This window comes from Mustela erminea, chromosome 7 (assembly GCF_009829155.1).
Source record: "Mustela erminea isolate mMusErm1 chromosome 7, mMusErm1.Pri, whole genome shotgun sequence".
In the NCBI taxonomy this organism is placed as follows: domain Eukaryota; kingdom Metazoa; phylum Chordata; class Mammalia; order Carnivora; family Mustelidae; genus Mustela; species Mustela erminea.
The window spans coordinates 61540690-61562935 of record NC_045620.1 but is presented as its reverse complement, the minus strand read 5'-3'; the positions used below and the strand labels follow the sequence as shown (position 1 = coordinate 61562935).

Sequence of the window (22246 nt, the reverse complement as noted above, 5' to 3'; positions counted from 1 at the left end):
TGTCTTATCATTTTTATTAAAGTTTTCAATTCTTGGGCTACATTACCAACCAACAATGAAAAAGGTTAAAACGTAATTTTGTCAATAAGAAAGACAAAGTCAGTCTAGGAGTAAAAGTTCCACATGTCATAAATGGAAGTAATTTAAATATTTTATAATTATAAATGTCTGATTATAAAGTTTTCTTAAGTATCTTTTTAATAAAATAACTGGCAAGATTTTAAAACTATTTCAGTTAGATGATCTGAAATATTTTTTGTTCCTATTAGACTTCCTTGAACAATCCCTTGAACTTCCTTGAACCTTTAATCAGGACTGAAAGATATTACATATATCAAATCATTATGCTGTACACCTGAAACTAATGTTGTATGTCAATTATATCTCAATAAGAGAAGTATGAAAGACAAAGCCATAAATAGAAAAGACTGAAATATAAAACTGGTAGAGGACTCTGTTTATTATTAAATACTTTAACACTTGCCAACAATATGTTATAAAGGTAAAAAACATCCGTTCAGTTATCAGGAAAGAAAAACCATAAAGATTGTTCTTTTAAATTAATTAATTCAGGAACACCTGAGTGGCTCAGTTGGTGAAGCAGCTGCCTTCAGTTCAGGTCATGATCCCAGGGTCCTGGGATTGAGCCCCACATCGGTCTCCCTGCTCAGCGAGGAGCATGCTTCTCCCTCCCACTCTGTTTGCTACTCTACCTGCTTATGCTCACTTTCTCTCTCTCTCTCTCTGACAAATAAATAAATAAATAATCTTTTTTAAAAAATTAATCAACTCATTACTACTCCCTCTACTTTTACAACTATTACAATTGATTATTTTTAAATGATTCCTTAAGTATGAGGAACACATACATATGTCTGTTTCTTCTTGTACTGAAACAGCCCATTGTACTGAGAGTTAAGCTTATGGTAAGATATAGATCTACAAACAAAGTTGGTACTAATGAGTTGACAACACTCTATAATTTTAAGTAAGGAGATTATTGGATATACCAATACAGAATTATTTACTTGTAATTTAATAGGTGATCAATTTTTTTTGGTGGTTTTTTTTTTTTAAGATTTTATTTATTTGCCAGAGATAGAGAGAGAGTACACACAAGCAGGCAGAGAGGCAGGCAGAGGCAGCAAGAGAAGCAGCCCAACCAACTGAGCCACCCAGGCATCCCTAGGTGATCAAGTTTTAACATTATTGTGAAGAAAATTCTAAGTGTTAGAGGAGTTTTAAATTACAAGGGATTTTTCTTAGCTATAAGAAAGAATGATTAGACCAGAAGAACGTTAAGGCCTTCTTCCATTAAAACAATATCTAGGGGCGCCTGGGTGGCTCAGTGGGTTAAGTTGCTGCCTTCGGCTCAGGTCGTGATCTCAGGGTCCTAGGATCGAGTCCCATGTCGGGCTCTCTCCTCAGCGGGGAGCCTGCTTCCCTTCCTCTCTCTCTGCCTGCCTTTCTGCCTACTTGTGATCTCTGTCTGTCAAAAAAAAAAAAAAAAATCTAATTCTTTGGGGCACCCTGGTGGTTGACTTGAGTGTTCAACTCTTGATTTTGGCTCATGTCATGATCTCAGGGTGATGGGATCGAGCCCCATGCTGGGCTCTGCACTCAGCATGGGAGTCTGCTTGGGATTCTTTCCCTTCTTCTCCTTCCCGCTCTGCCCCTCTCCTCATCCACACTCTCTCAAATGAATAAACAAAATCTTTAAAAAACTTTTTAAAATATCTAATTCTTTAATCTCATACTTCAAAAAGATAATGGTTTTAAAAAGACAATGTCCACAGGGCTTCTGGGTGGCTCAGTTAAGCATCTGTCTTCTGCTCAGGTCATGATCCTGAAGTTCTGGGACCAGGCCCCACCTCAGGCTCCCTGCTCAGTGGCGAGTCTGCATCTCCCTCTCTTCCCTGCCCCTCCTCCTGCCTGTGCTCTGTCTGTGTCTCTCTCTCTCAAAAAAGTAAATAAAATCTTTAAAAAAGACAAACGACAATGTCCAATTTCTTTTGATTTCCACTGTTGGATGTACTGATTCCTCAGGAAACTACAGTATTTACTTAAAGTCATCTAGCATTTGTGAAAGGAAAAAAGAACTGAAGGGATGAAGCCCTGAAATATTTCTTCCCATAAAACGTGTATAACACAGGCCTGACTGGCACATCTGAATCCACTTCAAAAGAGTCTGTAAAAATGATTAAGTAACTATTTATTAGGATTACAACACATTTAATTTCCACATACCTGGCTTCATAACTACAAGAGGCAATTTCAGCCTTTGATAAAACAGAATCAATCCCATTTGCTTGTGCAGAATCTTGGTTCTCCCACAACGATGAATCTGGTATTTCTGCTTTAAAAATATAAAATTTAATGATTATACATTAAAAACTTGTTTTTCTTCACTTTCATTCAAGAATTATATTTTCCATTCCTTCCATATACAAATGCTTAATAAATTCCAAATATAGTTACATCCATTGGTACTGGTCTTACTCAATAATAGAAAACCTAGGGGCACCTGGGTGGCTCAGTGGGTTAAGTCTCTGCCTTCAGCTCAAGTCATGATCTCAGGGTGCTGGGATCGAGCCCCACGTCGGGCTCTCTGCTCAGCAGGGAGCCTGCTTCTCCCTTTCTCTCTGCCTGCCTCTCTAGGCCTACTTGTGATCTCTCTCTGTGTCAAAAAAATAAATAAAATCTTTTAAAAATAAATAAATAAAATAAAACCTATAGCTCTAACATGGGTTACTTCCATTGTAAACTTCACCAGCAGTCAGACAAAAACACAATAAATTCAAAGTGTTGCATATTAGTAAATGTTTGGTGTGTTGTTGTTGTTTTTTACAAAATGTATCAAAAGATATATATAAACTATCCCTTTAACAGTCTCTTGAGATGAAAAAGGATGAAAAGTTATCAGGATGATGAATTCCCTCCTATATTCTCGAAAGGATTATACAGTTCCCTGAAATGGGAAACAGTTAATGGAAAATACACATTTCTCTGAATGTTCTTTGCTGTTTCCTAAATAAAGTATCTGCAAAACTGAAACCTATTTAATACCACAAACAACAAACACCAACTTCCTACAAGTCATTCGATCAAACAATTCAGTAGGTCACATATCATCAAGAGGATTCATCCTAAATTAAAGAATTTTCTTTTGAACACACATCAGGTAAAAGAGCTTCATAATACGCCCCCCTCACAGTAAATTCTACTTAATGGTTTAAGAACACATGTTGAATTAAAAACATTCAAGTGTGATCAGAATACCAACTGCTCTATAGAAAACGACTCAAGCCTAAGTAGTACCACTCACTAATATTTCTTAGTATCCAAGCTAAATATATAGCTTCACACAAGATTATAAAAGCATGTATCTAGAGAGCGCTAATTACATGCCACTTTACTTTTATTACCACCTCTAACTTCACCAGCAATTGAGAAAGATTGTAACACAACTTCAGTTCCTGATCTCTTGAGATATCACTACGTTCCAAGAATATACTCTAAAAACATATATTCTTAAAACACAATCTCACTCATACTTCTAATACTATGAACAAAAAATGCCATTAGTTAGTAAAATAAGGCAAGATAAACCATTTCAATTAATTCTAGACAAACCTATTTTGAGTACATTATGACAACATATAAGCAACAAACCAAGTACTTCTTTTCTGCTTATTTCAGAGACATAACATACCATGAGAAATCAGCCAAGTTAAAGTACCACCAGAAACACATGGCAAAGTGTCTAGCTTTGTGGGCTAAAATAGCCCTTCCTGGTTTGACTCCAGAAACTGTCAATGTCTTTTACCCAATTGTGCAACTCACAGAAGTATTTTTGGATTCCGGCACCCATACACACAAAGCATAAATGCAAACCAAACTGTAAGGATATCTTAATGCACTCAAATCCCACTTGCCTCAAAAATTAAAACAGCAGAGTATATAATCTGAGCCATGGTTCCAGATATATTATGATAAACATATGCTATACCATGACAAATAAAAACAGAATGCAGAGCAGACTTCCCTGTTTCCCTGAAACATCTTAGAAGGCTAAATATCTGCTTTCCTAGCCCATTATTCTAAGCTGAAGATCTGCAAGACTTTCAGGATTGTCAGTATCACAGTTCAAGAGAGGTTGCTACTAACCCAAACAACAACAAAAAGAGTTGAAGCTTGAAGAGCCACAACCAGCTGCCTTTCACAGGTATAACCATGACCTTAGGCCTTAAAAGTTGGGGAGCTAGGGGACTTATATTTGAAAGTCCAGTCAAATAATCTATGATACTTGTCTTGAAAATTACAGAAAAAATCATGCTTGAGGTGAGAACAGTCTGTGGTCCCTGGGCTCCCAACGCCCTGCCTGAGAAGCACCACTTCATGTTTTCTCTCCACTGGGCTGGCTGACCTTTTCCACAGTGCAGCAGAGTGCGTGGATCCCTCCACGAGCGCAGTGAGTTGCTTCAAGGGAGACTCAGGGAAATTCAGGGACACACTGTCCTCACTGGAGGGCAAAGTAGAGAACTGCTCATCAAAACTTGACAAACTAGACGGGCACATGAAGAATGTGGAGGAACGGTTGGAGAAATCAGAAGCCAGGACCCAAGTCTGTGAAAAAGAAATCGCTGAGAATAAATCTATAACTAACATGATTTTAAAAACTGTTGTTCTTTAGAACGAACACTGAAGTTGTCGAAGGGATAAGAAAACATCTGCATCCTGGAATCCAGGAAGAGGTAAAGGCCCCAACCACAAAATCTTGAGTATAAATGGATTCCAAATAATGGGGCTATCAATGAGAAGCGTCACTGTGAGTATGGCTCAGGAAGCAGCTTCCAAAGGAAGTCATGGATGGAGAGCCCTGGTTACGCTGGTCCGTTTCGACAAAGAGTTTTTGAATATGACGAATAAGAAACTAAAGTTTCTACCTATAAAGGGCTGAAGATGCTATCTGTCCTAATACTTTGCCCAGACATACAAGCCAAAACATCAGAACTGAATTTTTTTAAAAGCCAGTGTGCAGAAGCCAAAGGTTTAATTCCTAAATTGATCCTCGATATTTTAAAATTTGGTGTCTGACTGATAAGTACCCAGAGAAAGAAAGATCAGGAAATAATAAGGAAAGAAGAACAAAGTCTTTGAAAAAACAAGTTCTAAGTACAAGGTTAGCGGCAACCAAACTTTATAATAAAGGACAACCTGGTCATTTTATGTTATAAATATTTTGGTAAGCTCCTAATGGGTCAAAGACTTAGGAAATAAAAGTGAATGATACCGAGTTTAAAAAAAAGAATATAAAATGCAAAGTTATCATATTCACCTTTTCTAGTGACAGAAACATTTCTTTTTGACAGTTTTCAATGGCAAGTGAATTTTCAGTATTTTTCCTAATATTTATCTTCTAACTTACCACCCACATTTAGAGGTGGAGATGTGAATTATAAAAGGTCATTACAATGTTATGAAAATTCAGTGGCTAAACTGATGAAGATAACTAAGTAACCAATAACCGTATTCTGTTAATAAACTGCCCATGGTCAGATCACCTATGAAGGAAGGAAAGATGTAAGAGGACTTGATCTCTGCTACTTGTAAGGCATGTGTGCTTACCAAAGCCAAACTTCTTGACGGAGACTGCCGAAACTACAGACGTGTGTGGCAAACGCAAGATTCTACCTGCTGGAGGAACTGAGTGCTGGGTAACTGACTGATGTTACCAAATGCTATGTCCAAGGTATTTTTCCTTCTTTTAACGTTCCTTCAGAGAGTTTTTTACAGAGTGCCCAATAGTTAACAAGTATTATGCATTTCCTTAAGCTACTTACTTATTTTCTAGAACTTAAGATCTCAACTTTTTAATCTCACACAGAAAATACAAAAAGAAAAACCAACCTACAACAAAACCATACAACCAATAGTTCAGAAACCACCCATACTGTCACATACCACAATACACCTGAGTGTTAACGAGCTCAATACTGACTACCCCAAGACCTACTCAAGAAACAGAAAATACTAGAATCTTAAAAAATCTTAATAAAAGACTTAGAATCCAAGAAAGGCTTTAGGAAATCTGGAAAATAGATACACATGAAGCATAAAGACATATCTATCATTAATGTTTTGTACTCATACCATATAAACAGATAATCACAAAGAGACTGTAATCCCAAAAAAAGGTTCTCAGAAATGTCCAGTGGCTTTCCTTTTGCCTTAACTTCAATGAGATCATTTCTAAAATAATTCCAAGTTTTCATAACTGAAAACTAGGAACCTGAAATAACTGGGATGAAATTTAACTGCTTGCTGTCCATTCCACTGTATATCTAATTTCTGACTACTTTCTAATTAATATTTTTCTGGAAAACTAATTTAAAAATTTTTTTGGCTTTGCAGACATCCATGAGAAAACTAATCAGTGACAAAGAATTTAATTTCTACAAAAATATTTCTCAGGTAATTTACTGAGGGAGAAAAAAAGAGTTGTAAAAATCTTAGTAATAATGTGAATAGTCTAAGTTACAATTTTTATTTATTAATAGCAAAAATTCAAAAGCCAGCAAGGCAAGAAAATGTTAAAGCAGGTTCAGCAAAGACATAGGGAATGATTTCTGGTATTTATCTTCTTATTCCAATAAATAAAGTCCTATTGTTTTTTTATTCCACTGATTCACATAAATCTTTAGCAACAGGAACTTTAGTATCTACTGTGATCAGTGACCAAACAACTAGTAATTACCTCTCCGGTCTAGAGGCTTCCACAAAATGATGTCCAGGATTTTTTTTTCATCCTCAGTCTAAATGTATACAAAGCAAACCAATCACACCTTTATAAAACATTCTTCACTCTGTCCCAGGAAAATATCATCATCTAACTCAACAAAGCAGGGCTATGAACCAGTCCTTTGTATTGCATAGAGATTAGAGATTTTGTTGTAAGATGTCACTGACACCTTTAAAACCCTTGAATGAAAAAGCTAATTATTTCAACTCTTTCATTTCTGTAACAAGAATACCAGCAGTACAATCCAGACGTCTTCAACAGGAGCACTGTGACTTCAAAGAGAGCTCATTTGTACCTGCTTTGCCTTTAAGGATTTTATTCTGGTAATACTGCCACTCCAACTGGGGGTTAGCACCAGGACGTAGAGGTGCCCTTCCTGTGCCTCTGTTACTTGTAACAGCCACTGGTTTTCCTGTGAGAAAAAGAAAAAAATTATTTCTAAATCTAAGTACGGGAATGTTAACAACACTGACAACATGGAAAGTTTTTCACAAGATTTAAAAAATACAATTTTTTCTTTAGCTTTCTTGATGCATTAATCCATAAAGGAGATAGTATCTTTAAAGTTATCAATTACCATACAAAGATCATCTAAGTTTCTCAACACCCCCCCTAAATTAAATCATTTGACAACTTTGATACTTTTATTCAACTTAAAAGCAATGCTATCCCTTGCTTCCCATTTGTTTGTTTTTTGTTTCTTGCAGTAGAAAACAAGTCAACTCTGATCCTAGATTTGAATTGGGGGGGGGGGGGCCTATATCTAGATGTTTTATATTTCTCATATCAGAAAAGTAAGGTAACCTCTAAATCTTTCAATTTTACAGCAAGAGAAACAAATATATATGCAGAGGGACTACAATTCTGACCTACTATAAAATCAATGTGAGAATACAGTCCCTCAGTTTTGGTTTCGTTTAAATTCTTTCATGTATCCTTTCCTTTTGTGTGCACTACAAGAGAATTGTTAACTTTTTTATTTTTAAGATTTATTTGACAGAGATCACAAGTAGGCAGAGAGGCAGGCAGAGAGACAGCTGGGGAAGCAGGCTCCTGCCGAGTAGAGTCTCATGCGGGGCTTGATACCAGCACAGCCTGATGCGGGGCTCGATACCAGGACCCTGGGATCATGACCTGCACCAAAGGCAGAGGCTTTAACCCACTGAGCCACCCAGGCACCCCGATAATTGTTAACTTTTTAAAGCAATAGTACGGATAATGCATATATATGTTAATGAATGTTTTTGTTGTCAGAATAAAAATTATGCATCAGAGTTACTCTTCAGGCTATAAACCCAAATTCTTTAACATTATATACTCCTTTCAGGAGCTAAGCAGTAGCTATTCATGACAAAAATAAAGCCCAGTAATAACCCAGCAGCTCTGTGCTCTCCTTAAAGGACAGACTCTCAGAAGAAAATGCTACTAGTTAACAACTTTCAAGCACAGAGAGAACTACTAAAAACCCCAGAATAATTAAAAGTACTGCCTAGCTCACAAATACCTGAAGAAAGTCCATTCAAACAAAGACAACAGCGTGTCTTATCAACAATTCAATAATGCAAAACTGTTCTCCAACCAAAAGGCTGGAATGTGCACTAGCAACAGGAGAGTTAATCAAGTTATTTACTCAAGAGAGAGAAAGCATGACCCAAGCTGCAAACATAGGCTACCATAAAATTTCCATTTAGTAACAAAGTAATAGTAAACATATAAAAATATGGAAAATGCCCAATACCAGTCTATATTAGTCTTAGATGACAGACCCTTCAGGTGAAGAGGAGTATTCTTCCCTAAAGATCTGACCTCTTGAGAGAGAAAACAGCATTTCTAATTTCCCTTTGTTTTTTTTTGATAATAGAGTCCAGAAAATTTGGAAGCAGGTATTTATTTTGCCAAGGAAAATTAAGATAAATTATTTCTCAAGATTTTCAGATCCTATAGAACATATAACAATATTATCAATTTTCTTAAAATATAAACAAAAATACAGACCTTTGAGATCTGGTCTATTTCGTATACCCACTGATACAAAGAAGCAATCCATATCAACATGCATTATACAGCTCTGATGCCTGGGTGAACTCAATACTGACATATTTCCTAGAAGGAAAAAGAGAACATTCAAACCCCAAACTAATTTTTAATATTTAAAAAAATCAGGTCTATTTAATTTTAGAAACTGTATTTTTAAGTGCCTATAAGAATGAAGTCTCAAAAAAAAAAAAATACAGAATCTATTACAGACCATTTCTATCACACCTCAACAGACGTCAAATTTTCAGTTTCTTTGCTCTAAAGTAATCCAGAGATACACATTTAGTTTCCGAGCATAATTTGAGATCAATTGTGAAGATTCCATGTTTTGATAACCTATATTCTAATAATTAAATATTTAATCCAGAGTATGTCTAAATGTTTATCTTAGAGTTATTTCTGTGTGCTGAAGATTTAATTGAAATGTATAAGGTGTTTTCAAATATTTGGTTACATGGAGCTAAGGAACTTTAAATAATAATATTGATGATGTATTCCATGCAGTCTACAAACATTCCTTGATTTAAAAAAAAAAAAAAACTAAAAATTGCTACCATTATTGAGTGGTAGGTATTATGCACTATTGTAAGAGGTTAATGTGTATTTAAATTCTAACAATGCTGAGATAAGTAATCTTATTATGCCCATTTTACAGACTAATATTATGTTATGTTAATAACTGTGTTATGCAGCCAATAAGAGGCTGAGCTGGTCATCAACCCTAAGGCGTCTGATTTGAGCCCTCGCGCCATCACACTGTTGCCCTGGATATATCGAGAAAATTCTATAAAACAGAAATCTACATATAAATCTATATATATATATAGAAGTACATACAAACACTTTCCTCCTTAGACCACTGAACACCATTAAAAATCAGCTCTGAAGCACATATGCCACTTTCAAGAAGATAAAGCTGAATGTCTTCTCCTAAAGCCTTTGTCTTCTAATTCCTCTGAGCTACATATTTTGATTTACCAAGGCTATTTAACCAATCCGCCACAGAAGAAGCTATCCTGTTTATTGGTTCTATCCTTAGCTCTTTCCCTGGTCCTGGTCCAAGGTACACAAGTCTTGGAAATAAGAACCCTGAACTTATAAAAAGTTCTAATCTCATAAAGGAGTTTTTCTGCTGATAAAAAAACTAGTACGTGTAGGTAGGTCTTCATGATAGTTTCCCCAAAACTTACATTTTTACTCCCCAAAGTTTCAGACTACTCCATTTACCAAATTGTGACTGTGAAAGCATTTACCAAGTTCTCACTCCATGAGAGGCACTGAACTTTTATTCATGTTATCTTCCCTAAGCTCAGAAGCCCATGAGGTAGGCACCGGGACTACCTATTGCTCCAATATGAAAAGGAAACTGAGACCCAGAGAGATAAACTAACTGGCCCATGGTCCTACAGTGTAGGAGTGGCAGAGCCAGAGTTCGGATTCAGGCTATATCATGGAACTCCAAAGCCAGGTACTTCCTTGCTCTGCCCTGTATTATCTCAAGAAATTATTTATAAAAGAAATCTTAATAATCATAATTCTGCTGTATACAAGTATTATATAAACATAATGTAAACAACCCAAAATAACTGCTTTAAATATTCAAACAGTACAGAATGCATATACCATCTATCTATTCAATGCTTTCCTACACTATAAAAATTATATCATTTTATTCCCACTCATTAAACTAATTTGTAATAGTTCTTTGAAGCTTTCAAAATTAAATGACCATCACCATATAAGGTCAAAGGATGATGTATGAATAATCTAATACCTATAACATTATTCAGAAATATTTCATAAGAAATAGGAAGTATTCAGGAATACATCAAACACAACAAAACTTAACAAAAACACCCACATGGAGAAGATCTGTCACTTTCTAGGACAGAACCATGAGCTTCCTTTTTTACCTCAGTTTCCACAGCTATTAAGTTCAGGGGTAGTATTAAATAATCTAAGATCTCTCTCCAAAAAACAAAACAAAACCATATATTCTGTAAAAAAGCATCATAAACCTCAAAGCAGATACTAATTGATAATGACTGCACAGAAATATAGCCTGTAATTGTTAGTTTTGTTTGCTTCTGAAGACAAGTATTAAAAAACAAAATACAATTAACCCATCTACTTTTATGTGAAAATACTTACTCTCACTACAAGTTTACCACTATAATTACAATAGCTATTATGTCAGTTATTTAATAATTTAAAAATCATTAAGATGCCAGCTTCTGGAATTAACAGTTATTCTTGCCAAACCAATTTATTCTTACAGGAGTTTATGCACTGAATAGAATACAAGTAATATTTTACACAGTTCAAAACTTCAACAACTGACAAAATCTACATAAAGAATGAATGCTCAGAATCTCGACCTTGTTACTGTTTAAATTACTTAAAAATATTCATTTAGCAACTTAAATCTAAATTTGTAAAAAATACTTTAATAAGTAAGAAAGCTTTCTCTAATCTGCTAGGCTTACTGTAACTTACATATCCTGGTATTTCTAAAGACTTTTATATCATGAGAGCTTAGTACTGATCAAAGCACCAATGACAGCTTAAAAACAAAATGGTCAAGCATGATTGTTTCTTAAGAAAACAATTTTAGTATCTACCTGTGTCAGTTACAACAAGTGCAGACCTGCCTGTTTTCATTTTTTTTAACTTTTCCCTTCCTGGAAAGACACCACTACTTTGTCTTTGTAGGGCACTGACAAACTCAGTCAATTCACACTTCCACATTGATATGTGATGCAGTCTTGAGCGGGAATAGAAGTCTGAAATAAAACCACAATCTGAGGGTTTGGATGGCACTGAAGGTGCTGCCTTGCTAAGAGTAGGTATTGAAGAAGTGCTTTTTGTGCTTGAAGGCCCCTGAACAGCGGAGTGGTGAGCACCATTTACTTTAGTGTTACTGTGCAAAGATGATAAGGAGAAAGAATTAGTTCTGTGTGGATTCCGCACGGCATCTGTGTTTCTAGTGCTTTGTTGCGACAGGTGCACAGCGCAGTCTCTGAAGTCAGTGCTGCTCTTCTCAGCCTGCTCCTCCCCCTGGGCGAAGTCTGGGGAAAGCCTGCTGGCAATACTGTGGCCCATGGGCACCAAGCAATCCTGCGTCTTTAAGGCACCATTAGAGCTAGGAGTGTGTCCATTAAAAATGGCAGCGTTGTCTCTGTGATGCGGAATTCCATTTTGTTTCCTTCCTGGAAAGATCTGCTCCAGCTCCGTAAAATTAAAATCATTATTTGCATCTTCTTCATTCCAACTGTTCATTCCATTGACTTTGACTTCATTTTCTGTCTCAATCTTCTTAATTATGTGATTTCTATAGCAGGAAAGAAGATTTAATTTCAATTAATGCGAGTTTCAGGCTAAAACCATTTTCAATGTAAATGGTCTTAAAGATATGCACTTCAATATTTCTCTGAAAAATTAAGCCATAAATTTTATATTCTTTCTCTTCCAACAAAAGATAATTATCAGCTAAACCAAAGGAGCAAGGTAACTAGGAAAATTCCAGAACATATAGAGTCTTTTAGGGCTTTTTTTCCCCTCAAACTTCAAACACTCCCAAAGAAGAAATACAATGGAATCTCAGATTGAAGAAAAATAAAAACTATTTTCAATTACTTTTCCCACTAAAAATTAGATGGAACTTGTAATCTCTAAATATCCCATTTGAAGCACAGTGTCTGGCATTTACTAGAAAGTCAATAAATTATGGGACTCAATATAAAAAACTCCCATAAAAATGGATAAGAAACTTAATTTGAATGATTATTCCTAGTTTTAGTTTTATGTAAGGCACTGTTCAACACATTAAATCCAATACTACTACAATCCTAGGGCCAGTTAGTTTCGTTCAGAAGATCAACACACTGTATGTACTAATCCAGTAATGGGGACAATTGTTGCATGAGTAGATAAAAAACTAAGAACCAGGTTAATGTGTATGGATAATTCAGGAAAAAATATACCCTAGAACAATGAGGACACTAGCTTATTAACAGAGGAAATGGCATTTCTTTCCTAAGAAAAGCATATTCAGATGCCAGGGTGGTCCAAGGCAACCTGGACCAACTTTCCTGATGACAAGTTTATAAATGCAGGACCTATGACAAATGTTCTGCTAAATTCATACTGTGACTCCACTAGATATCTGCTTGGTTATGCCCTATAATAAGACAAAGTCCATTTTCACTCACAAAAACCAAGTAACAAATACAAAAACATGAAATACAGAACAGTAATTCATTCCTCTTAGAAACACCCACACCATTAATCCAGTAACAGTTAAAGCTCCAGAGAAGGTTGCCTAATACATGGCACTGAGGCACTGGTGAGGTTACCGCAATATCACTAAAGTTCCTCATCCCACTACCAACATGATACATTATTAACAATTATTATTGGATTTTCTGGGCGCCTGGGTGGCTCAGTGGGTTAAGCCGCTGCCTTCGGCTCAGGTCATGATCTTGGGGTCCTGGGATCGAGTCCCGCATCGGGCTCTCTGCTCAGCAGGGAGCCTGCTTCCCTCTCTCACTCTCTGCCTGCCTCTCTGCCTACTTGTGATCTCTGTCAAATAAATAAATAAAATCTTTAAAAAAAAAAAAAAAAAAAAAATGAAGTAAATCAGAGAAGCCTGATGTCTAGTTTTCTGTGTCACAAATAGTAAAGATTCTTTCCATGTATACTAACAACATATGCAACAGAACTGCATATATTGGCAATAAACACATTGCTAATACACATTTTTTCTGTACTGCAGTTTTTCAACCTAGACAAATGGATGCTCATGAAATAGCTGTAGTGGAAATATGTCACTGGTAATATATATTAATTAGGCAAAAGTATACATGTATTAAAAAGTATAATCTAACAGGGTAAGAGCTTGCTAAAACTGGCACAAAGAATTTTAAGAAAACATGTATTTTCTATTTTTATTAGTGTGGGTAAGAAAAAGACATGAAGTCGTGCATTCAGAAAGACTTTGATATTATTTGTTGTGCAACTTGATGGTACTAAAAAAAAAAAAATCAAAAGTGTCAGGTAATGTGAAAAACACGGGAATATGCTTGTAAGTGAACACAAGCTAAAAAACAAATGACAATAGCAAAAAGTAAAGAAGGCAGTGACATTGGATCTCCCCAGGTTAATTAGACGCCTAGCCTTAAAAAAATATATATCCAACTCCCAAAGCGAGCAATTTAATAAGGAGTAGGCTAACAATAATGAACCACCTGATATACACGTTAGGGCAACACACCAATTAATCATGAAACCACTTTACCCAAGATTATTGCAATTAGAGCTTAATCAGTTTATTTTGAAAACCTGCCACATGGACTCAAGTCTAGAGCTACCTCTAACCATAACATTGAGTCACCACTAAATTTTTACTGATACAAAAATACTTACATATGTCAACCTGCTATGAATTGGAATTTCTCAAAACCACCTAGAAATGTCAACATTTTCATTATGTATATACCACAAAACAGAAGTACACCTGGCACATTTAGTTTGGTTTTTGAGAATGCAACATTCCATAGCAAATTACATATATGGAAATAATTACTTTCAGGAAAATCCATGGAAAATTTTACTTATACATAATTTAAGATCCATTAGTTTAACAGGGCCTCTAAAAATGACTGGAAAAAGCTTTCTTATTTACATTTTATTTATGAAACCTTCACAATAAAAATAATTTTTAGGTAAAACACCCACACACATATTTTAACATGTTTGACAGAGATTAATGGCCAGGTTTTGTGTTTGCTTCTATCAGCAAAGCAGGGGCTGAAACCACTGCCAAAACCCAGCTTTGCAGCATTCCTGGATGTAGGACAAACTTACACCCTGTTGTTGAGCTGTTTGACTACACTGCTTGGACCTGGTCCAGGTTCCTCAGCTTTGGCACGCAGGAGTAAAGTTGAGACCTTTCTGCATGTTGGACTGCTTGCTGTACAGCTGATAGGGAATGCAGGAGAGCAGTCTTCCAGCTTTGATACTGAAACATAAAAAGTAACACTAAGTGTTCAGTACTTGGGGAAAATAAGCTTCATGAAAAACCAACCTCTGAATGATGGGTTTTTCACCAATAATGAACCACCTATTTTCCTCATTTATTTTTTCTCCCTCTGGTTTAATGGCTCTAATGCAACTTAATCTTCCTTAAACACTTGAGAATAAGACATTCTATCCATGAAAGGACACACATCTGAACTTTAAAAAGTTAGTAGCCAACAACCTTATATGAGGGGAAAAGAAATAACAATAGGGTAGAATGACAAAACTGCATGCAGAGTTTACATATTTTAATCATCATGACTTTGATATTTAACACAATTCCCCCTCAAACAATTCATAAAGAATCATCAAGACTTTCTCAAATCTCATTTCACACATGAAGTATCACACTAGAGTAACTAAAATGGATGAGGATTCCTAGTTTCCACACTATGATCTCAGGAAGGGAAATAAACAGCTATGAAAATATGTATACAACCTCTTGCTCTTTCTCCTACAGGGTACAGAATGTTTTCTTATTTACAATTACTAAGAGTAAACTATTCATTCTTAAGCACCTGATGACCAAGACTGTTTTTTGATACAATATTATCTAAAAGTCACTGGGGATGAGATGTGTCTCTTGGCTAGTTAGCCAAGTAAAAATAATTTTAGAAAAACTCTCTAAAAATAATTTTAGAGAGAAAAACATGACACCAAATTTAAAAAAATATTTTAAAAAGGCCAAATCTATACCTGAAACTAGAGTCATAAACATTTTCCATGAAGACTAAATTGAGGCAAGATACAAAACCACAGAGAAATGAAAACAATCATGACATGAAATCACAATTAACTTTAAGTGGTTGAATAAGCACTCTAATATGAATATTAAACATACTTAGAAACAACGTTTTAGCCCATATGAAGTATAAGCTCTTCATAGTATCCTAAGTACCTAACAAAAGTGCTAACTCTTTTAGTTTAGGAGCTTAAAAAGAAAAAGCAGATCTGACTGGGAACCAACCAGTCACAGCCACAGGAGACCCTAATGAGCTGGCATGACCTGCAACAATCATCATCTCTCACTGCCATTAGATCCATGTGGGAACCTACCCATAGGAGGCAGGGTCCCCTGCTACAAAAAACTCAACACAAAAGGAAGAACAACAAAAACAAAATCAGCCTTTAATAACTTAGGACAATGTTTTCAAACTGTGCTCCATGGCATTGTCAGGCTTGAGGAGGCAGTGCGGTGAATCACAGCACCTTCTCACGAACTATTCTAACCTTCAAATGCCAACATTAAATTGTCTGAAGAAGATTATGACAAAAATTTGAAAATCCTTAATTTACAATATACTGTATAAAAGTGTAAAATTTGCAGCCAAAGGTTTCAGTAAAATAATCTACCTACAATGCACACAGGCTTCTCCATTAAAGGACCCCCCTGCCTCTTAGAATTGGTAGCTCTATAATCATGCCTGCATTAACTAAGGTTTAATGGCATGTACACAGATATCAGAGAAATCTAATCAAAGCAAAGTTATCACCCCATACACTTAGAAGTGGGAGCTTCTTTTTAAACTGCTCAAACTAAAAATGGGAAACAAAGAAAAGATGTCATGTACCATCCATTAAATAATTAAAAATAATGTTTAAAATTTAATGTTAAAAAATTTCATATAAACACTACTAAGAAGAGATGACAAGACTGGGATAAGAGTATGAAGAAACAGTACTGTGACTGCCCAAAAGGATTCCATGTTAGGACATATAGACACCGGGCATTTATGTTATATATTAAGACATATGCCCAGGCTGATCCATTTCCACATGGGCATATTCATTTATAATAAGCTTAATTAAATGGCAAAGAGCAGACCTAAACAGGAGTCAGAAAAATCTGGACTCTGAATCCTGCTATTCTTGGGTGAATTAGCCTTATTAACTCTGCCTTTTCATATATAAAATGAAGCAAACAGGCCAAATAATCAGTTATTTAAATATAAATCATTAAGCCCAACTTCAAACTGAAATAAAATCCGTTCAAGTGAACTTTAAAACTTTTAACTGCCAAAAATTGCTTGATTGTATTCTTTCTCTAATTGTATTCAGGGAAAGAAGAAAGAACAGATATTTAAAAAAAAAAAAAAAAAAGCTGTAATGAACTTTTTTCTAAGCAAATCAAGTTCCACCCCGCACCTTTTTCAGCCCACTTTCCTAGTATCTGTGGATCTCTCCCATTCTCTCCAAAGTAAGACTAATATCCTCAGATCCAATTCTAGCCCTAGCATGACGATAGGACTATCTGTACATAAAACCACACAGCTCAACTCTGGAATGTACTAACTTAAGCTGAAAACCGCACAGCTCCTTTTTTAAGGAGATACACAGCTAAAAGCCATGTTCAATGATCCTATGTAACGAAGGAACAAGTCATGAGAAAACAGCAAAAAGAATCAGTAAGATGTTCCATGGCTAGGCCATCAACTTAATCCCCCAAGGTTTAAAAAAACCGTTACTCTATAAGATACGTTTGGTTTTCTGGAAGCCAAATTCACTTTTTAAAACTCTACTTCGGATATTTTGGATTTTATTTTCCAATACCTGATAATGTTTATAGAATAAAAATAACAAAGGAACTTCTTATATATCATGCCTCTAACAAACGGTCAGACATTGTGCTAGACAGTTTGCACAAATTATTTCTAGTTATCACCTAATCATAGCATCTCAATATTAAGCCTTTTTACAAATGAGGATCTTAATATTTTCACCTTTAATTTTCATAAATCTAGCAAACACTCATACATATTATATATCATTTCAAAATATAAATCACTTAAGTTATGGCTCATCACCAAGGTTCAGATGACATATTTAAATTTAGGGAATTAGTATGAATGGCCACTGATTTACAGTATCAATTCCAAACCAACAATAGAAGAATAGAAGAACCATAATGTAACAACTAAAAAACAGATTATTAATAATACTGCAAACTGCTCTTCCTCTCTGTCCCCTCTCCCAGTACACCAGGTCCACAATACCCTGACCTTTTTTCCCCTTAGCATTTATTAACTTTTAACATATAATTTACTCATATGCTAAGAGTATTTTTTTATTATGTTTTCTTCAATGGAATATAAGCTCCAAGAGGTAGGGAATGGTTCTTTGTTTGTTTCACTGATATTTCCCAAGTATGCAGCCCATTAGAGAGGTGTGATGTACAAACATTAACTAAATGAACACTATGCTTAGCCCAACCCTTTCCATCACTGCTTCCTGCTGCTTACCCGAGTCATCTCCCCTAATTTCCGGCAGCTGAGGCTGTAAGCACTAGGTTACCTAAATCATCAGTGTGAGGTGAAAGAGTAACAACAGTGTTATTTAAGACGTTTTTATTCACCGTGAAGAGGAAATGTGAGGTAAGTGTTTATAATATAAAAAGTATTCCAATTTTTAAAACTTATTAATTAAAAATTAAACTTACCTTTCCACAATCCATTCTGGCCGAATTACTTTTTCCCCCTTTAATTCTTTAATTTTGGCATTTGGAAGATTTGTGGCAATAATATGTGTTGTTTTGGATCTGGAATAATATACATGGTATTGCCCTCCATGCACATCATTAGCTTTCTAATTCCTCAGCAGAAGGGATCTGTAAAATTCATATTAAAATATGTTAAGACTTTAATATTTAAGTAAAACCCTAGCTGAATAACACCTCCAAAAGCCTAACTTAAAGAATGTATCACTGATCCACTTCCTCCTGGGCTGTGTTGCCAATGAACAAAATTGGGAGGTAGGTTACAAAGTGATAAGGCTATCCTGCTTTAGCACACCCTTTTCCCTGCTGGAGACAGTCCACCAATAAAGCACCTACTGCTAAGAGATGCCCAGACCAGATAGGGACCTCACATAATGAATCAAATACTACTAACAGAGCAGACATTTTAAAACTTCTGACCACATTTAACTACATGACCTTGATACTGATATCTTATGTTTTAAAAACTTAACACCCATAAAATCATTTATAGTTCAGTTTACAGAGACCCCAATTAATCCTACACCTCCTTCAGAATAATACAATAGTAGACAGGTAAAGTGCTCAAACTTACTATGAGCAGACTCACTGTAGGACTATTAACAGACTTCACTCCTATGAAGCTTAATAATTTTTATTTTTATATAAGAAAAGGTAAAATTACTCAGTTTCTTAATATGAACTTGCACTAAAGCCAAAAATAAAGTTCACCAATATAAAAAAAATGCAAAAATAGACATCATTTTTTTCAATTTTGTTTCAATTTTTTTCTTGCCTCCTACCCATCCCTCAAATTTTTTCTTAACTATAGAAAAATACCTTAAAACAAGAACCAGTGTGGTTTATGCTCTCCCATAAAAAGTCTGACTCACTGAAGTTCTGTTATGACCAGTATTACTAGCATCACATTAGTTATTTTCAAGAGCTTGTTTCTTCCATCCATTATACTAATGAAAGCTCTAAATTATACCTTCCTCAAAACAGCTGTACCCCAGGGTGGGGGGAGGGGACATCAAAGAGTCTTATAAATCTACTGTTATCCAAGCAACAGATTTTTCTTAAGCCCAAGCAATACAGGTCCCAGTATTTAAGTAATCACTTTTATTACAATAACTGTATAATTAGGACAGTTTTAGTCTTCAGAAGAAAAAAAACAAAGCACATTTAGATACACCAGGTTTGGTCAATTCTTGGTAAATTCTTATAGTATAGAATTCATTTGATGTTATTGATTGCACATACTAGCACTGCTTAACAGAAATATAATGTCAACCACAAATGCAAGTCACACATGTAATTTAAAATTTCCTAGGAAGCTCACTAAACATGGTAAAAGGTAAAATTAATATTTTTAACCTCACAGATCCAAAACATTATCACTTCAGTATCTTCAACATATAATCACATAAAAAAAGTAGGATATTTCACATGGTTTGTTTTATACTAAGTCTCCAGCATTTACTTACTTTCTTTTTGCTACGATTAAAAAATGTGGCTGGCATAATAGTATAAAGTATCAAATTAAAGGCTATAAATACAATATAATACGAACAGACACTAAATCCAATAAAAAGGAAATGCAAAAACGTATTTACAAGTTAATCTACAATTTTCCTAAACCAATTCTAATTGTATTCAATGACTTAAATAGAAAACAGGCTGAGAGAACACATTACCTTTGTCCTACACATATGTTAAAAGCACTGTCCCTTCTACTACTTGCTCTCTGAGATCAAATTACTGCAGAAATTTGGAACTGGAAAAACTGGACAATTTACTGGCACTACAGGATGAAATTAAGGAGCTCCTGAAGTTCAGTTTTGCAAACTCTTGCATATTCTTCAGTGTGAAGTGAACTATGAAAACCAATCTAGTTAAAAGGTAAGATCACATGAACTCTGCTATCAGACCAACCTGGGTTTAACAAGGACTTAACTCCTTTAAAAAAGTTCCTCCTCTTTACAAGTAAGTCTGGCACATAGAAGTACTCAACATAAAAATCATTATTACAATAAAGTATGATAGCAGAACTCCTTTAAAGTAATGTATGAGTTGAGGATCCTACTCTAGACCTACAAAAAATGCAGAAGACAACACATATACTGACACCATGGTAGTCCTAACCCTTTTCAAACAACACAGAATTGCCAACAATGCCACTAAGGACAACAGCCAGGAACCACTCCACCAGCCCAACAGCCTGGCATGCACAGTGGCTGGTGGCCACCCTCATTTTCATAGCTTTTTGATATTTTTAAAATATTATTTCTCTCTGGCTCTATTTCTTCAATAATAGAACATACTCCCAATTACCAGCTCAAAAGAATATAAACAACAGCTCTGAAGATTTGCACAGTGAATTCATTTTTCTTGTTTAACACGCTCCTTAAATTCAGCAGATGTGGACTAATTAGGGAAAAATGTTTGGGGGACCGTATCCAGCCCCATGAAATCTCTAGGACACTAAGTTTGGTGGAACTCCATCCCTGCAATCTACCAGACCAGGGAATTTTCTTCGTATTACTGATAACAATTTGAAATTACCCTGTTTACTTGATGACTGTCAGATTTCCCCCTTGAGCATGCTGCACCTTGAGGGCAGGAACCTTGTCTGTTTCATTCACTTCCAGATGTCTGGGACAAACCAGGTGTTCAGTACACATTTACTGAATTAACTGGCATCTCCCATGCATCAAAGCCTACTGCCCAGAGTTTTCACCACTCTAGCAAAAGTGGAATGTAAGTAGTATTACCACTTCAGTTCTCAAAATATTCATTCAGTAACTCAACAAATTAAGTCATATAGCACATGGTCCAGACCGAGACCCAGTGGGTACAAATCCTAGCTCAATCCCTTGCTAAGTTGTTATAAAGTTACTTAACTTTGCAGGGCCTTTTCTCATATTTAAACCGGGAATTATTGTGCCTCAGAGAGCTGCTGTGGGATTAAGAGCTAAAAATTATAAATTGCTAAGAAAAGTGCCATGCACATAGTAAGAAATGTGTGTCACCTATTACCAGCATCTTTATTATTCTTACCATTTCTTATCCCGAAAGCAGAAAGGAAGAAATTCCATGGCTGAGGCTATTCTCTATACCTATAAATCATTACATTTGTTCAATTTATAATCCCACCTATAAATTCTTCTTTTGTTGCCCACCCTCTAGTACCTTTTCGTTCAAGAAAGTCCTTGATGTACTAGCAAGGATAAGAAAACAAAACAAAAAATCAAACAAAAAAATATTCAGATAAATTTTACCCCCCGAATCTCTGCAACTAATGTTACCCTCCAGAGAATGTCAGAACTAAAAAAGCTTTTGGAAATCTAATAACCACTTCATTTTCCGTATTAGTACAAACAAGCTTAATCAAGTCAAACCAACTAGACCAATTCAAACAGTAGATAAAATTATTCCTCAACCCTCATTATACATCTTCACTGAACATATTATTTTTAAATACATTAGGATATAAAAAAGTTAATCACCAATAAAAATCACCATAAGTTACCAATGACATCTTGGTGAAGATCCTATAAGAGTATCTCTGAGGTTCAGCAGCTCCCAAAAATGACTTTACCAGAAGAAGAAGAAGAAAAAAAAGTACTGGTTCTAACGAAACTTTTTTTTTTTTTAAGATTCTATTTATTTATTTGACAGAGAGATCACAAGTAGTCAGAGAGGCAGGCAGAGTAGGGGAGGGGTCGGGTGTAGGAAGCAGGGCCCCCGCTGAGCAGAGAGCAGGATTTGGGACTCTATTCCCAGGACCCGGGGATCATGACCGGAGCCGAAGGCAGAGGTCTCAACCCATGAGCCACCCAGGCACCCCACGAAAC

At 35.5% G+C, this 22246-nt stretch overlaps 1 protein-coding gene across 6 annotated transcripts in view; it reads right to left on the bottom strand.

Annotated features, from left to right (window-relative positions):
- The window catches only part of REV1 (REV1 DNA directed polymerase), a 96706-nt gene that overhangs the window by 26939 nt on the left and 47521 nt on the right, over positions 1 to 22246 (bottom strand). For 4 of the 6 annotated variants that reach the window (XM_032351834.1, XM_032351833.1, XM_032351835.1 and 1 more), the window contains 6 exons: positions 18354 to 18521; positions 14705 to 14858; positions 11461 to 12170; positions 8798 to 8905; positions 7098 to 7214; positions 2248 to 2356 (listed from right to left, as the gene is read on the bottom strand). In XM_032351834.1, the coding sequence (XP_032207725.1) occupies positions 2248 to 2356; positions 7098 to 7214; positions 8798 to 8905; positions 11461 to 12118 (992 nt within the window). In that variant the 5' untranslated portion in view covers positions 12119 to 12170; positions 14705 to 14858; positions 18354 to 18521. Of the gene's footprint in view, positions 1 to 2247; positions 2357 to 4426; positions 4593 to 7097; positions 7215 to 8797; positions 8906 to 11460; positions 12171 to 14704; positions 14859 to 18353; positions 18522 to 22246 lie in introns of those variants that run through there. The other 2 variants (XM_032351837.1, XM_032351836.1) reach the window with 1 other exon arrangement.